Source organism: Tachypleus tridentatus, chromosome 6 (genome assembly GCF_004210375.1).
Source record: "Tachypleus tridentatus isolate NWPU-2018 chromosome 6, ASM421037v1, whole genome shotgun sequence".
Lineage (NCBI taxonomy): Eukaryota > Metazoa > Arthropoda > Merostomata > Xiphosura > Limulidae > Tachypleus > Tachypleus tridentatus.
Window position 1 is genome coordinate 143,007,784 of NC_134830.1, and position 18,170 is coordinate 143,025,953.

General features: G+C 33.9%; 1 protein-coding gene across 2 annotated transcripts in view; it reads left to right on the forward strand.

Moving 5' to 3' along the window:
* The first annotated feature begins 651 nt into the window (after positions 1-651).
* Positions 652-18,170, forward strand: part of Set1 (SET domain containing 1) — a 39,321-nt gene continuing 21,802 nt past the window's right edge. Inside the window, exons 1-3 of one of the 2 annotated variants that reach the window (XM_076508485.1) lie at positions 652-1,644; positions 3,855-3,991; positions 13,270-13,371. In XM_076508485.1, coding sequence (XP_076364600.1) covers positions 1,629-1,644; positions 3,855-3,991; positions 13,270-13,371 — 255 coding nt within the window. In that variant the 5' untranslated portion in view covers positions 652-1,628. Of the gene's footprint in view, positions 1,645-1,817; positions 1,839-3,854; positions 3,992-13,269; positions 13,372-18,170 lie in introns of those variants that run through there. The other variant, XM_076508486.1, reaches the window with a different exon arrangement.

Below are 18,170 nucleotides of genomic sequence, written 5' to 3' on the forward strand. Positions count from 1 at the left end.
CATTCAATAGAATATTCTGAGAATCCTTAACACAAATTATCAGATAAAGTTCATGAATTATTTTACTGAAGTATATTATGCAACTGAAAACAAACATTTTATGCTCTATTTATGAATTTTAGGTTTAAATTAATTTCTTATCTTGTTAATAATTGTACTAATGCAGTTACTGAGATAACCCTCTTAGTTTTAACTTTTTTAACCATTTCTGTTAGGCTTAACTTCGTTTATGAAATTATCAAGTAATTACTAATTTGTAAACCGCTTAATAAGTACGATTTTTATGTCAATGTATTTTTCTCCATTTCAAACTGATGTTAAAATTATTCAACATTATACAAATACATTAAAGCGAGTGTAAAAAATTCTTAGGAATAACACACAGGCCTATTTCGTTCACAAATAAGTGTTTACCTCAATTGACTCTAATTAGAAGTAAATGTACTTCGTATTTGCGAACTTACATTTGTAGTCAACAAAACTATCAGCTTCAGCAACATAATGCTAGAGTATGAAAATGATAGTGACTTTTAAATATCCATTTATTAAATGTATTTTACGAATTTTTATTTAGAATTTAATAATCTTTCACATAAGTCAAATACGAAACAAAAAAATGAACTTAATAAGATATTTATCAAATTGTATGACGGGAAACGCCATCGCAGTGCAAACTTTAGAAGAACCTTGTGTTGTTTGTAATGTAAAGTCATTAATTGTGAAGTAACAAGAGGGGGAAATTTTTAAATTACTGGATGAAGAAGAACTTTTTTTTTGTAATTTATTACTGATTAGTATAACAGATATGCTAGAGTTGGCATTTATTGGAATGTTGATTATTGTTTGATGGAAGACTAAGCCTGGCTGTGACACTGAAACAGTGAAAAGAGAATCTTATCTTTGAAGTTTGAAGATTCGTCGAATCTCAAAAGAACTGATCTGCATGATTTTGCAAAGTGGATAGTTGCATAGGAATAGTATATTTGTTTTGTTTTAGAATTTTAATGCATAATTACAAAATTCAGATCGTGGTTATCATTTCAGTACCATAGAGTCGACTTTCCAGGTTAAATTCTTGAAGTAAAACCCACAGTGATACTAATACGATACTCGTGATGTGAGAACTCTGAAGAATTATTGACTTTGGAAATATTATTTTTAATGTATCATACTTCTACTCTTTGGAAATAGGGTTCGAGAGAAATTTTTTGGAAAACTTGTATCCTTCAGTGTATTGAATGCAATACATTCATCAGGCTTATAACATGAAGTTACTATTATTTCTATTCACCTGCTCATAAAATTGTTTTCATCAGAAGAATTGGAGGCAACAAAAATATTGTAGCAAGGATAGTTTGTAAAATGAAGTGAAGAATAATTTGCTTTGAGTATGTTGTTTACGAAGTGGAAAATCTGGAACCAAAACTGGTCTTGCTGTAGAATAAACAAATACAGTAAATCTTCAATTTAGCTCCTTGAAGTTGTGACAGAGAGTGATCTTCAAGGTGTCACATCTCCAGATCTTCATACCAGTATATTTACCTGATCCATGGGACACAATTTTATTGAAAATGAATTCAATCAAAAATTGCCTATAAGTTTTATGAGCAAAACTTACTGAGTCAAAAATGTCTTCAAAAAGTGGTAATTGTAGTTTTCATAAAAACTGTAAGGAGAATAATTTTTGACCAAAAAAAATTGAGACTTCTAGTTTAATAATTAGATCACCATGCATTTACTCATGGACTAATAAATGTACGAGAAAATGTGACACGCTCAATGATGATCTTGACAGTTTGTGGTTGTTACAGTATTCTTAATATTTATTACATACTTAAGTAGGTGATGGTTATTTAATCATTTTTGTAATATTCTGAGATCATCAAAATTAGCCCTAAGTGACAATGGGAGAGAACGTGCCATAAGTTCTTGCACATATTCTTTCACCCTTGGATGCTAAATTTTAAGTATTAGAATAATTTTGTGATGACTTATTTCATTGATCTTATGCAAGTTATTTTTGTAATACATTGACTTATTAATAGATTGCTACAAGACTTGTACAATGGTACAATATTTGAAAATATTAATTGTTAAATTTTAGTTCTGTTTAACAAAGTGAAAATTAGCTTTAAAATTTTTTATTGTATTTCAGAGCATTAATTTTATGTATTAAGTTGTGTTTTAAAGATAAGTTTTAAAAAAATAAGTATATATTTTCAAGTCATATGTATCAATTCCTCAAAGGGTGTATTTTTTATCAGAGTAGCTTTTATTCAATATTGTGCTGTTGCAGCACATAATTGGATGTTACATACGTTTTCCAGTGTGGCACCTAAAGATATGTGCAAGAAAGTGCGATGTATTTGTTTAACACGTTAACTTGTTGTTAAATTTTGAATGAACTTATGAATTCAGCACCTTGAAGTGTCTTGAAGTGTCTTTTGGCTGTAGCCACTGTTACAGACATCAGAAAATTGAAAATTTATTGATATGTTTTTGTTCTATGGGTGCTGTAAGTATGGAATAAAAAAGCAAATTGTCCTGCATGCACTTGGACCTTGATATTTCTGTTTGTAAAATATAAAGTTTCTTCAATCTCACAAACAATATAGCAGCAGTAGAATGCAGAGTTGCTAGCATGTAGAACCTTCAGCTGTTATGGTCTTAAACCCATTCCTAGAATATCATAGGTTTTTTTGCACTTTATGATCTTATTATGAACTGTAAAAAAAATAATCCTAATTTAGTAGATACCCTCAGTAATTCAGTACACTGATGCAGATTTTTTTTCTATTTATTAATGGTACTTGTATGCTCCAGTTAGTGATACATGCATTTTGGAAATGTTGAAAATATTCTGACTAAATTGAAAATCTGAGTGGCTTGTCTGTATCATTGTAAACATCAGATTATTTAAAAAAGAAAATAGTCTTAGCACAGTTAATGGGAAGGAATATGTGTCAAGCTTCACTCCCTGTAATATTAGTGTTGATCGTTATTTGAAAAAAACAACATAATTGTCTTTAAGAAACTTGTAAATTTTTTATTTCTTAAAAAAGGAAGTTCCTATAATTTTTTGTCATAAATTATTGAAAAATTAAATACTTAAAAACCTGTATAATATATTCCTAATGTAAATATTGGTTTATAATTATTATTTTTTTAAACATGTTTTATGATAGCATGTGGTAAATATTAGGAGTGCATATCTCATCATAGTAGTGAATACGATACGTATCTAGATATCCAAGTCTTCCCAACTGTTTAAGTTTACCAATTGTATGTAGTTTATTATCTATATAACTAATATTGTCTCCTTTAAGTACTCCACACTTTATGGTGCTTTTTCAAATTCTTGGTTTGGTCAACTAAATGAGAACTAGAAAGAGGAGTTAACTACAAATAACTTAATATTTGTACCTGTTTTATTATAAATTTCTTGCTTTGTAATGTGTTTCATAAAATATATGAAGACAACATTCAGTAATCAGTATTCATCTTTATTTATTGAATCGTTAATTTTTAATAAAAATACTTTATTAGAAATTATTTTTTTCCTGTACAAAAGACTTGTTTACTGATAGTCGGTCATATTTTGTGAAGTCACATAAGTCATATCGTATTGGATGATGTATCGATACAATTGTATCATGGCTTCGTAGTACAATACTTTTATTGCTGTATTATAACATTTTTAGTAGATACTATTTCACAAAATACTGTTAAACTTGTATTTTAAAGGTTTTGTGTAATTACATATATAGTTTTTGTTGTAGTTTTTTTGTTTTATTAAGTTGTTTTATCTATATATTATTACTTATTGATGTACCTTTTATTCCATATTGGTGCAGCAATGAATGGGATCCGACCTTTACCTCCAGAGTTTTCTGGTGGAGAAAGAAAAAAGCGTAATTACAAACTTTTGGTAGATCCAGCTCTGAAGAAAGGCAGTGTAAAAGTATACAGATATGAGGGTGTGGTACCAGGGGTATGTGAGATGTTGCTTATTTTAAGTGAATTTAGTGGCCAAGTTTAATAATTGATGAAAGTATGTTTGTTTTTATTCCTGATTGTAGACTTAATTTTGTGTTTCATAACAATAACAAAAATAATTTATTCTGAAAGTTTACATGCCATTAAGTTAAACAAAAATTGATAGAAATGCACCCAGATCTTCTGATATTCTACCTACAATGGCAGTGTATGTATGATGTGGTTTTGCAAGTATGAGGATTTGTTTTTCCTATTGCTGGTGGTGTTTGGGTTTATGCTGGGATACAAAATGAATGAATAAATGGATATTTAAAATATGACTTTTTTTTTGTATTATCAATATTGCCCAATATCAAGATATAAGAATCGGCTTTCGTCAAAAACGTGGTGTCAGCACGTTACCATTTTTGAGTCATTGTTACTTTAAAAACAGTAAGTGCAAACAACTTTTGTGAGCTCCGCTTGATACTAATGTATGTCGTTATGTAAATGTACATTTGTTGGTGTTTATTAGATAAAAGTCTCTTGGAAAAAAGTGAGTTTGTAAACTAAAATGAACCTTAAGGTATTTTTGTCTAATAATACAGAAGTAAGAATCACATCTTTCCATAACTTAGACGTAAAGTGTGTAAATATGAACTTGATTGTGAAAACTATTAAGTTTAGGCTTTGAAAATCCATATACAAATTTGCACTTTGATGGAACCATGTTCTGGATGTAGTAATGTGGAATAATATTTCTGGTTATGTTAAAAAAAAAATCTTGGATATATTCAGGTATGAAATATTAGTGGCTACATTTGATTTAATTTTACAGTACAACCTTGTTAAACATGCTTGGATAACACAGTCAATGTTTGAACTCAAATTTTCCTTTGCTAATTTTGTAAGTAATTGTAAATATTTTGTAGCAAAATTTAATTATCTTGCTAATTTTTCTTTAAAAGGATGAAACTTCTAACATTTGTTTTTGTCAGGATCATTTTTAGTGACATGACCAAAGCCTGCTGCTTCCAAGATGACAGTTAAGCGTATAACAGTTGAACAAAGTAATTCTTATGCAGCCTATTTATCTTCTGGCTTTTTGAGGTGTTTTCCTTAAAACTGTGTGTAGACTTTGATTTTCATAATTTAATCAATACTTTTATTGCATGTGACAGATGTATCCTTTTGTAAATGCACATTGTTTGCTGTTAAAAATAAACTGTATCAAATTTAAAAAATGGCAAATACCAAACTCATATTGCTCATAATCTTGGGATTAGTAAATTTATCCTACTATGTGTTTTAGAAGAAACATCTGGTCTTTAACACAAGATGTTAAAACAGCTGCTGACAAAACTCTGGATTTTGCTTTGTTCCGATGGTTGTTCAGGCATGCTCAGGAGGACATCCCATTTGTGGCATAATTGCTAAGCAGAGGCTGAGAAGTTTAATCTTAACATCCATGGGTAAAGCTCTCAGTTCAAAGCCAGCAACTTCTGGTTGGATAGGTTCAGAAAAACAATACACTATTAGCTAAGATCTTGTGTCAGGCTAACTTCACTTGGAAGATAATTAACAAACACAATAGTGTGGTAATGTTGACATAGGGATATGTTGCTGGGATATAAGAAAAAAGTTATGGTAGAAAGTATGTATACCAAGAACTAGTCAGTATCTTGGGTGTCTTCAAGTGGATGAGAAAACATCTAATGAATAGAGATGCAATACATATTGAAAATGATTTGTGGATATCCCCGAAATAAGGTGACCTCACATTTAATGCATTTCATAGACCCCAACTGTTGTGTTATAATGGATTTGAACAGTATTATGGATTGTTTTTATTACTTTTGTATGTTATGCCAATGTGCCTTACTAGTTTTTTCTGATCTTCCCAAAAGGCAGGTAATGGTTTGAAGGTAATGGAAAAAAGTGAATTAATCACATTCAGAATAACTGGGGCTTCCAATCTTTGTTATACTTCTGATACTCGTGTGTGTGTGTTTTCTACATTACAACCTCGTTTATATTACAATTTTTTTATTTTCGTTATGAGGTGGTTCAACATTCATTCAAAGTGAACATTTGTGGACATCTTTTCATAAAAATCTAATCAAGCTTACTTTTTCAGTTGCCATAATTATATGTTCCCTACGTAATAAACATTGTTGAATAGGCATATTGAGTGTTGTGATGGAAATAATAAATATCAACTTATGATTTATTGATGCTGTAACTCAGTAGTAATGTGAGTTGCTTAATGTCAACATTACATGTCAAAAAGTACTTCTTAGATACGTTTATTTTACAAATATATGAGACGCTTGTGATGAATCAACTTCTGGTCTTCAATATCGGGATGAAACTGATGAGTTAAAAGGAGAAAGTAGAACAAAACATTCCAAATGGAATACAACTAAATGTCTTCATACAGCCATAGAGCCGAGATATTTATGGGTTTTTTCAGTCCTTTCTATTTCACCATATCTAAATTAAATTACATATGTGAATAATATTACTACATTGTGTATGATTTGTTATTCAGTATTATACAGCAGACCAACTGTTTAATTATTTAATTTGTTACCGATTTCTCTTCTTTTTCAGTAGATTCTCTTTTCACTTTCATCTTTGGGATAAAAGAATTCTTTAATTTTTAAATAGTTGGTCTACTATATAGTTTCAAATAATAAATTAGGTGCAATGTCATAACATTATTCACACACCTAAATTTTTCAGGTTACTGTATTGTGAGGTAAAAAGGACTCGGAAACCTCTCAAGTTTTACCTACACATTACCATGGTCTAACTGTATTTCTTTTGTTTGCTGACCCAAGATGTGGCGACAAGCCTTGAGTTGCCAAAACTACAGTCTACAGCATAGGGTACAAGTCAATAAAACCTGTATGCATTAGGTCTCTACATCACAGATTCTCTTTTCAATTTCAGCTTTGATGAAAAAGAGCTGAGTTATTAATGGAATTGCATAGAGTGGTCAAAACAGTAGTAATAAAAAATGCACCTTTCAGTGTGGATTCCTGTACGTGGTGAGGGGACCTGCCAGGGAAGGTTCTGTTCTTTCAGTTTACCTCCTCTGAGATCTAAACATCCACCCACGTGTTTGCTGTGCATGGTGACCTGTGAAGGGGAGGAGAGGATCCTGGTGGTTGAGGGGTCCAATCCTAACACACCACTTTGGCCTTGAATTCCTGTTGACGGGCAACTTGGGGGTGGCCCCCTTGGGTCAGTCGACTGGTCCACTCGGGCTAGGGTCAACCAAGTATTAATGTTGGATGTTCTCAACAGGTGTTGTGGACATTATATCTGATGCTGGTGTTTGGGTTTAGTGCTCACAAAATCCTGACATTGCTGTAATGTCCTTGTTTGACATTGTAGTGCACCCCCTCATAGGGCTTCATGGTGGATGGGGTCAGTGGGTACCAAAATTTCCCTTTCTTTATTATGGATACTCCAATTAAAAATCTTAATAAAAACTGAAAAAACAGTCTATAGGTAAACGACCACATCTTGAAGATTCTAAGCAGCAATCCTCACCATCTGTACCACCTGTTGTACCTCATTTTCTTATATTGCATTAACTTTCAGACAAACTTTTAGGGCAAATGTCTCCCTTTTTCATTCAGAAGGGACTAGAGAGACTTGCTGGCTCTCCAAAGTCAGTAAAGAAGCTTCAATTTGGTGTCATATTGGTGGAAACATCCACGTCTTAACCCAGTGAACTCCTCCTGCATTCAAAGGCAATTGGGGATATGCCTATTGAGGTTACACCTCATGCTACTTTTAATTCATCATGAAGAGTTATTATTGAGAGGGATTTGAACATCTCTGAGTCAGAGATTCTCGCTGGTTTCTCTGCTCAAGGAGTTTCTGCAGTGAGGCATATCTCCACTTGCAAAGATGGAATTACAGTGCCAACCAGTATCTTCATTCTGACATTTAAATCACTACGTTTACTTGCCACCATCAAGGCAGGTTGTCTTAATTGCAGAGTACAACCATACATTCCAAACCCTCTGATGTTTCCAGTGTTAGTGGTTCGGTCACTCAAAGATGTCATTTTGTGGCTCCTTGACTGTTCTTGTTTAGGTGGCAAGGGCCATGATGAGTATGATTGTGAAACAGATCCTCATTGCATCAATTGCAATGGCTCTTACTCGTCCTTTCATTCTTGGCCTAAATGGTTGGAAGAAAAAGAGGTGCAGCATTTGAAAACAATTCATAACATTACTTATCCTAAGGCTCGAAAGTTGCTGTCCACCACTTCATTTCGGACGTATGCTGCTCCACTTTTTCCCACTACTACAGTGAAAGTGCAGACAGATCTCTCCGTGCCTCCAAAAGAATCGTTCTAAAAACAAATGAAAAGTCTTGTGACCTTCATGATCAATAAGTTGATGAATCAACTTCAACACCTATCTCTGTCCCTTATATACATTCCAACAAATTCCAAGATCCACTTCCTTTGGTTCTGGGTACAGGCATTTCTTCAGATACATCTTCTTCTCCAACCCCAAGATGCAAAACGATCATTAGTTCACGTCCTCAGTTACTGGAATCCTCTTCCAACAGCAAAGACCTGCCAATTCAACCCAGGGCAGGATTCATAGAGGTTGATAGTCCTCCTTTAAATAAAGGCAGTAAAGAAAAAAGACATGGTCGAAAACGGAAGGGTTCTCCACCCAGTTTGCCTACACATGAGTAAAAATGGCCTCCTTGATACAATGGAACTGTCATGGTTTACATTATAAACTGGATAACATCAAAACACTGATTGCTTCCTACCATTCTGTATGTCTTTCATTACAAGAAACATTTCTGAAACCTGCCAATACAGTCACCTTTCAGCAGTTTTTTTTTTTTTCTATAGAAATGGCAGGCTGTGTGATGGATGAGTGCATGGAGGGGTGGCACTGTTGGATGATAAGCATGTGCCCACCCTGTCTTTGCAAATCGACAAACCCTTGGAGGCTGTAGCCATCCATGTTTCCTTGGGTCACACCATCACTGTTTGTTCTTTCTACCTGTTGCCTGGAGAGACCTATAATCAGTGAGACCTTGATGCTCTCATTGAACAGTTGCTGCCTCCCTCTTTAATCCTGGGGGACTTTAATTGATATCATCCCCTCTAGGGAAGTGCTGATATTGATGGGAGGGATTGCTCTGTAGAGCATATGCTCTCTGATCACAACCTTTCTCTTTTCAAAAGTGGTTCTTATACTTATTTTCATGCATCTTGCCAATCCTTTACTGCTATTGATCTTTCAGAGTTCTACCCTTTACTATTTTGCCACTTTTCATGGAGAGCTGACAATAACTCACGAGTCAGTGATTATTTTCCTCTAATTTTGAGAGAGACTGGTTGTGGTCATTGCCACTCAACCCACATGATCTGGTGGAAAACTGGCCTTCTTTCATTGCTCTTGCAGAACTTGATCCTGCCATCAATAGAAGATTGTGTGGCAGCAGTAACTGACTATATTATACAGGCAGCTACTCAATATATTTCTAAAACCTCAACATGTTTTCCCCAACATCCTCGTCCGTGGTGGAATCCTTGCTGCCAGTTGGCACAGAAGGCACAAAAACGGGCCTGGGATACTTTTCATAGGTATTCGACACTCGCACCACATCGCTTTCCAGCAGGCCTGTTGAGTAAGACATCAAAGCTAGAAGGAATCTTGGATCAAGTTCACAACCAGCATATCATGTACCACCAGTTCTAAAGTCATATGGGACAAGATTCGAAAGGTCAGTCTGCAGTATAATTCTGTACCCTTCTTGATCTTGCTCTCTGATGGCCAAGAAGTAGGTGATACCCAGAGCACTGTCTATACTCTAGATGAAAGCTTTTGCTGGGTATCTAGCACCTCTGTTTCATTCCCCACAATCTTAGCCATCAAGACTCGGGCAGAGCGTTCACCTCTTTCCTTTCGAGCTGATTGTCTGAATGATTATAATCATCCCTTTACACTGGTGGAACTCAAACTGGCCCTTCATCGGTCTGGCAGTATATTGGTTGGACCTGATGGTATGCACTATGATGTGCTGTGCCATCTATCTCTTTCTTCTCTTGCTATCCTTCTGATTGTTTTTAATGGATCTGGCAGGAGAATGTTTTTCCTTATGCTTGGTGCCAGGCTATTGTCCTACATTTCTCTAAGCCTGGGAAGGATCCCAAGATTCCTTTAAACTACTGTCCAATTGCTTTGACAAGCTGTCTTTGTAAGACCTTAGAGAGGATGGTTAATGCACATCTTGTTTCGTTCCTCGAATCAACCAACCTCCTCCTTCCAACTCAGTGTGGGTTCCAACAACAGCGCTCCACCATGGATCACCTAATTTAACTTGAAACGTCAGTTAAAGAAGCCTTTTTCAAACAACATCATCTTTTATCAATATTCTTTGACATTGAGAATACTCAAATTGCACTATTTATTACTGACTTGCTTAGTTCTCTACTGGCCCTGGAATCGTTTCATGTTAGTTCTCAGCTTGTTCTCGCTGATATTTAAAACTGACTGGCCCATTTCTCTAACATCTACTTCTATCCAGATTTTCTGGATACCAGGCTTCGTTGGTATACACGGGAATGGACTCTCCAATACTGCAGCTAAACCTGTCTGCTCTAGCACTATCGCCACTGTGCCTATTTCAATCATGGACTATGGTACTGTATTCAAGACTCGGCTCTGTGCCAGTTTGCAGTCGACTTGGAGTGAGTAACACGAAGACAAGCTTTGGACTTTGGCCATCTTGCTTCTGTAAGGATTGGAAAGAGGAAGTTGTTCTAACTAGACTACACCTTGGTCACAGTTTTTTAACTCATCATTTTATTTTATCTGGGACTGATGCATCAATGTGTTGTCTGTGTAACACTTAGGTCTCAATAAACCACATTTTACTGTCTTGCCGTTGTTACGACTCTCAACGATGGCACCATTTTAAACATGTTTTGTCCCAAGGTTTATCCGTAACTTTAGTGTTATTGGCGACTGTAACACCGTCCACCTTGGAGATGTTTTTAGTTCTTTAAAGGTCAATAATCTTTTTAATTCTATTTAAGTTTTTAATTTATACATTAGACCTTTTTTAATGTGATTCTCTTTTAAGAATCAAAGTACACGTAGTTCTATTTGACATCTGAAAATGGCCGTAATGTCAAATAACTCAAAACCAGGACTGGAAAGACCAACTTCAGGTGACTAACACTGCTGTTTGAACCACCCATTAGTCATTCTGGCAAGTTATGATAATTACAGTTATACTACAGAAAGTCCTTTACAACTTGTGTTACTGTAGTTTTTCTCTTACTGCTGTAAACTAGATATAAAAATTTGATTTAATGATATTTATGTTTTTAATTCAAAAATTAAACTTTGCCTTGTTTCACCTTGATTTCATTTTATGAATTTTACTAAATTTACTTTAATTTTACATTTTTACTGAATGTTTGGTGCAGACAGCCTAGTTGCTTTGCACCATAAAACATCAAACCAACCAACCAACAAACAAAAATGCCAGTTTTAATTTAAAGCCATGCTTCAAAGTGCTGACTGATTGGAGTAACTTAGATATTAATTGATTAAACTGAACAACCTTGAATTATTCAAAAAAACAATAATGATAAATCATTAGATAGTGCTTGTATTGCTTATATTTTTGAAATAATTGGGTATACTGATTTTGATTAATTATTTTGTGGGACACTCATGGATGCTTATAAACTAGTTAATCAGCTCTGTACATCAGTACAGATTTAAGAAAGAGTAATGTAGCATGTGAGCTTACAGAAAAAAACTCATTTCATGGGATTTAAATTTATGAGAATGGTATAAGTTCAATAGGGGAGGAGTTTGAAGGTTCTTTTTTAGGTTCCCCTTAGTGGCTTTATCAGATAACCTGATGTGGCTTTGCTATAAGAAGACACACACATGTGCACTTTTTCAGGTCTAGTGTTACGTGCAAAAATTATATGGTCATTAAACTTGTTCAGTTGGATTATCCAGTTATGTGTTGTGATGAAATTGTCAGCATTTGCATGGATATGTGTTTGACTGAAGTATTTGAAAAGAGTTGTCTTACATGTGATTTGCCTTTTCTGTTGATGGTTATTTTGTTAGCCCATTCTCAAGACATATCACACCATGTGATCTTAAAAATAATTAATGAATCTTATCTTTCAAAACAGCTGTCGAAATCATTCAAATTTTACTGGATAGAGCATGTTCTGAACTGTTGATGTTGGGTTTCCAGAGATTAAATGGTTTGAGCATTAATTTAAGGTTTTTTGTATAAGGTTTCTAGCTGAAGCTCCTGTAGGAATCTGATGGGAAGTTTAGAAGATTTAGGTACATATCACATATTTGGAAATTTGTTAATTTCTATAGATGTTTATCACAGGATGAAGTTCTTTGTCTGTAGATGATTTAAGTATAAAATAAACACGCTTTGTTTTGTTGCCAATGCTGCTGTAATCTTTCTTGCTCTGAATATCTAACCATTTTCATTTTTGCAACAAAAGTCACAACTGGTTATGTTGTTATTTTGTTATGTGCAACTGAGTTTGTAATAAATTGATTAGTCATATATGTATGTAAATTGTTTGAGTACGATTCCTGCTTGTAATATGTAAAGTTAAATTCTGATATTGCAAGTTGTCCAAAATAGCTCAGTATACATCTAAGGACATATACAACCCCAGAACTATTGGGGTCTACCTGGAATTTTAGACCCCATGGCCATTACATGTGTTACATGAATTTGTTTAGATATGTCTGTCAGAGCTGCTGAAAGTTTCTTACATGATAAAAAATCAGTTAAGCTAAAATAGGGTTGGCAACAACATATTTCAACTTCTTATTTGTTGAACATTTTTGTTATGTTTCTTATATTCAAGCAATGAACACAAAATAACTTATTGAAGAGAAGCCATATTTATTAGGTATCTGAAATGCAGCTATCTGATTAACAATAAAACAAAAAGTGAAGATTTTAAGACAAAATGAAGAGTTTTTAGCATTGTGTGTGTGTGTGTTTTTCAAAACACTTTTACAACATTTTTGGGACTTTACAACCAGTGAAGTAATTAAAAATACAAAATGAAATATTAACGTTTTTAAGCCAAAATTTTATGCAATTTTTTAAGTTTGTGCAAAGTTCCAATATAATGTGACTAAGTATTTATACTGTGAAAATGGGGAAAAAACTGGGTAATATCACTCCACCATGCAAAAAAAATGGTCAATGGATATTTTTCTCTGATTTTAGCAAGAAGGTCTTCCTCCGGTTCAGGTTTGGGACCCTCGTTCTCGTTTGGCAATGCTATGGGCCAAACCTGAGGTTGCTGACTTGCCAATTCCCAAGTTCAAGGTATTTGAGCCATTGTTTAATGTAATTTAACTTGTTTCTTTGGATTTTGTTAGAACTCTAGCAGATTTTTATGGTTTAATGTTTTTGTGTGTAAGTCAATATGCTCTATGATAAAGTGCTTTATTACATAAGCTTTTCTTTATCTGTTAAGCAAAAATGGGAATCTTTTTTTTGAGGTTGGGGATTCCATACATTTGTAATCTTCAGGAAGTAATATTCCAACCAACCTTTCCTGGTCATTCTTATAGTATGTGACAGCTATGCTATAGTGTATGCAGTTCCAAAGAACACTGACTAACTCATTAACATTTTGTATTCATTTTTTTTAAATCTTAAAAGCAGAAAGAATGTGATTGATGATGATGAGAAATCCCACTTCTAGAGAAAAATATATTTGTAAAAGTGGCTGGTATGGGTAGAGAAAGCACTATGTAGAGGAGCAAACAACGTTTCGACCTTCTTTGGTCATTGTCAGGTTCACAAAGAAAGGGTTACCAACCGATAGCAGACCACATGTTTGAAGGCAGTTGTGTAATTAGTGTGGAAATGTAGAGGGCATGCTTAGATGTTGGATATATTAATAATAGGTATAAAGCTGTTCCTTTGTATTGGTTTATTTTAGGTTTAAGTTGTTGTATAAGTAAGGCTTCTTTAATTTTGCTTTTGTTTATGTTTGTTTCTTTATTTAGTATTTGGATATTTTCTATGTAAAAACTACACTGACACAAAATATGACACTCAATTATTACCAAATTTATTCAAAAACCAGGCACAAAACTAAGGTCTGTACTGACAAACACAACACCAACATTATGTATAAAATACAATGTGATAACTGCCACGACTTCTATATTGGAGAAATAAGTAGAAAAATGGAAACCAGATTCAAAGAACACAAAAAGTCACCTTCACACATTTTCCAACACTGCAAATAAAACAAACACAACCACAGAAAACACTGAAATACTAAATAAAGAAACAAACATAAACAAATGCAAAATTAAAGAAGCCTTACTTATACAACAACTCAAGCCCAAAATAAACCAATACAAAGGAACACCTTTTTTCCCATATTAATAAATATATCCAGCATCTGAGCATGCCCTCTACATTCCTACACTCAATTACACAACTGCCTTCAAACATGTGGCCAGCTATCAGTCAGTAGTCTTTTCTTTTTTTGTGAACCTGACAATGACTGAAGAAGGTCGAAATGTTGTTTGCTCCTCTACATACCAACCGTTTTTATGTACGAGGGCTGTTCAAAAAATATGCGGACTGACGTCATAAAACAAAATGTACTTTATTTAGAAGTTACAGGTCTGGGACCCCTTCAAAGTATTCTCCTCCCCAACGCACACACTTATCCCAACGGTGTTTCCACTTGTTGAAACAGTCCTGGTACGCTTCTTTTGTAATGTCTTCCAGCTCCTTCGTCGCATTTGCCTTAATCTCAGGAATCGTCTCAAATCTTCTTCCTTTCAAGGGTCTTTTGAGTTTGGGGAACAAGAAAAAATCGCAAGGAGCAAGGTCAGGTGAGTAGGGGGGGTGGAGAAGAACAGTGATCGAGTGTTTGGCCAGAAACTCACGAGTTCTGAGGGCTGAATTTCGCAGCAACGCGGTGCATCTTCAATTTTTCGGTCAAAATCTCGTAACAAGATCCAACTGATATCCCACACTCTTCAGCAAGCTCCTGACAGTCAGACATCGATTTGCTCGCACCAGGGTGTTGATTTTGTCGGCGTGTGGGTCGTCAGTTGGCGTGGAAGGGCGTCCAGGGCGCTCATCATCTTCAATGGACTGTCGACCATCCTTAAAACGTTCATGCCACTTGAAACATGCCGTACGCTTAATAGCAACATCACCGTAAGCCATGTTAAGCATAGCAAAAGTTTCAGTCGCAGATTTTCCAAGTTTAACACAAAATTTCACAGCAAGTCATTGCTCCTTCAGGTCATTCATTCTGAAATCTGCCAAACAAAAAAATGACACTTCACTTAAAACCGCGTAGCTAATACACAAATGAAGATATCTGCAATCGAGAAATGGCGTCGTAATCAGCTGATTTGTGCAAACCTAGCGACACCAAGCAGATTCCCCTGGAACCAACTGGAGCCGCACAATTCAAACAGTCCACATATTTTTTGAACAGACCTCGTATATAACAAAGAACGTGTTTAAGTTTGAACATTTGCACATTAGCATTTCCATCATGACTATGTTTAAATGTTTTATCAATCTTCACTTCAGATTTAGGATGCCAACAAAACTGAGTCATTTCTCAACTGAAAGTTATCAGTATGAAATCTATGTATTGTAAACAGAATAAAAGATGTAATTCTGTTTTGTTAAAAAAAAAGTAATATGAGGTAAAAGAAAATGGTTATTTTCACATCATGTGGAACATCATTCCTTTTATGCTTTCAGTTAATATTAACACCTAATCCAAAAAGCTGAGGAGAACCTTTTAACCAAAAAAAATGTTCCGATAAATAATGTCAAAAATAATAAACTCACAATGTTAATATAAAAGTTGTGTTAACTTCTGAATGAGTTAAACCACCCATGTAATAAAAATTAATTCAGTAACTAAAAATGCTAATTTTATTAACCTTTCTTGTTTATATTACTTGTATTGCATTCTTTCATCAGTTTGGTATCTTCCTTGTTGGTAATATTTTTTACCATTTCAAGTTTTCGTAGTAATGAGGGGAGCTGCTGATGGGTGAAAACAATGAAAATTTGTACCCACTGTTTTGTATCATCTAAGACAAGTTAGTTAAAATGCTGCCTCTAAAATGGTTTTGAGGTATTTTTTAAACAAATAAAATATTGAAAAAGGAGGGGGGATTAATACAAGTGTACAGGTGATGAAGTATTTTTTGTTGTTTTAAAATTTCTTTAGTGTTTTTTGTTTTTGTTATACCCAGAAAGAGTCAGCATTAAAAAGAAATATTATAGCTGCTCTTACATGATAATAGTACATTTGTCCCCAAAGTATGTTCTCTTATGTCAGGTTTTAAGTATGTACCATAAGGTTATAGTGATCATATCCTAGTTATTGTCACAGTTGTTAGCCTATGCAAGCATACAAGTCTAATTATTACTCAGTTACTATTTTTTTAGATTACTAAATACTAATTAGTTTGTTTCTTATATATGTTTCAACTTGTAATCTGCTCCTGTGTACAATTAAGAGTTGAGAAGGACTGTGTGGTTGCAGAAAGTTAGAATTCCACAGTGGGTCTTGTTAAAAAGGCTGGTGTATTATTCATTATTCTGGATCTCATGGACTGTTTTAATAATTAGACTTGAATATATGGGTTACTAACCCTAACAGACACTTCATTAAAGATGAAATATTTTGCAGGCTTTTGAATTTTTTAAGTATTTTTTTTGTGTAGTCAATAAAATAATTTACTGTACAGTTATGATACATTATAAGACACATTCGTATGGGGGTCTGTCTGGAAGAGAATTTCTTTTTATGTTTCTTCCTTAAACACAAAGTGAAAAACATATTTTGAAAAAAATAATTCTATTCTTTGAAGAATAAAACAAATTTTGTGTAAGGTTTGTGTTATACATTTTCCAGAAAAAAAATAGGCTTAACTGATCTTTGTGCTTTAGTTACTCTACTTTTCTTGTATGATATGGAAGTCTTATTAGAAGATTTGAATATTCTTTTAACTAGGGATTCCTATGTTATTACCTTGTATAAATCCACCCAACTTAAAATGCTTTAGGGGAAGATGGAGTCATGAATCCTCAAAAAACAAACAAACTACACTTTCAAAAGTATCTCTCCTACCCCCAGTAAAAACTGTAATTGTTTTTAGCCATGCAAGACATTGTGTGTAGTTTATTATCAAACAGCTATCTTGTGAGACCAACAAAAGTTCAGGATAGTGTTACTAAGATGGCTGATTTTGAATATTCAGAAACAGTGTTGAAATATTTCATCAAATTATCTGAAAACAGGTTTTGATGGGAATGATTGCTGAAAAGAAATGAAAGAGGGTTTCAAAATGCTAAAAATCATCCTAACCCTTCCCACTGGGGACATTATCCTTGAGGTGATGGCAAAATTTTCAGAGGGTTTCACTAATATTGTTTATATAGTTACTGGAGGTTATTCTCAATATAGTCTTTTTTTTTTTAATAATTGTTAAACATTTTTTTCATGAAGTTGTGAAAAACTCAGAAATGCATGGTTCACAGTAATGTTTTTTTTCTTTTGTTATGGTAGTGAATGTGAGGTTGTTACTTATAAAAGCTAGTTCTCAATTATTGTAATTTCATTATTAGTTTCAGAATAAACTTGTCTGTTCCTAGGACCTTTAGATTTATTTAGTGATACCAGTAAATACTGGCCAGAATCCCTGATGTAAGGATGTGTGCTCTCATGTTTTCAGTCAGGATTGATTCCGTTAATCATAATTAGTCATTCTTTTTCTGAATTTAGTAACAGACACTAAAGCATGCAGAAGTAAAAGTTTGTTTAATAACATTGAAACTTCATGATTAAAAAATTAAGTTACTCAGTATCTTTCTTGAATTGGGTGTGAGTTTGTTGTTTGTGATATCTATCGTTGTGTTAAAGAACTACCAATAATATGTCACCTTCTAATGCAGTGGTTCCCAACCAGGGGTGCTTGCATCCCTTGGGGTTGTGAGATAACATTTCATTTTTTTTTTTGTATAAAGGGTACTGTCCTATATATTCAAAAATTACGTTCAATTTTATTTTTCTTGTTAGAAGCATAGCTTTTTACCATGTTATGATAAACTATCGTTTG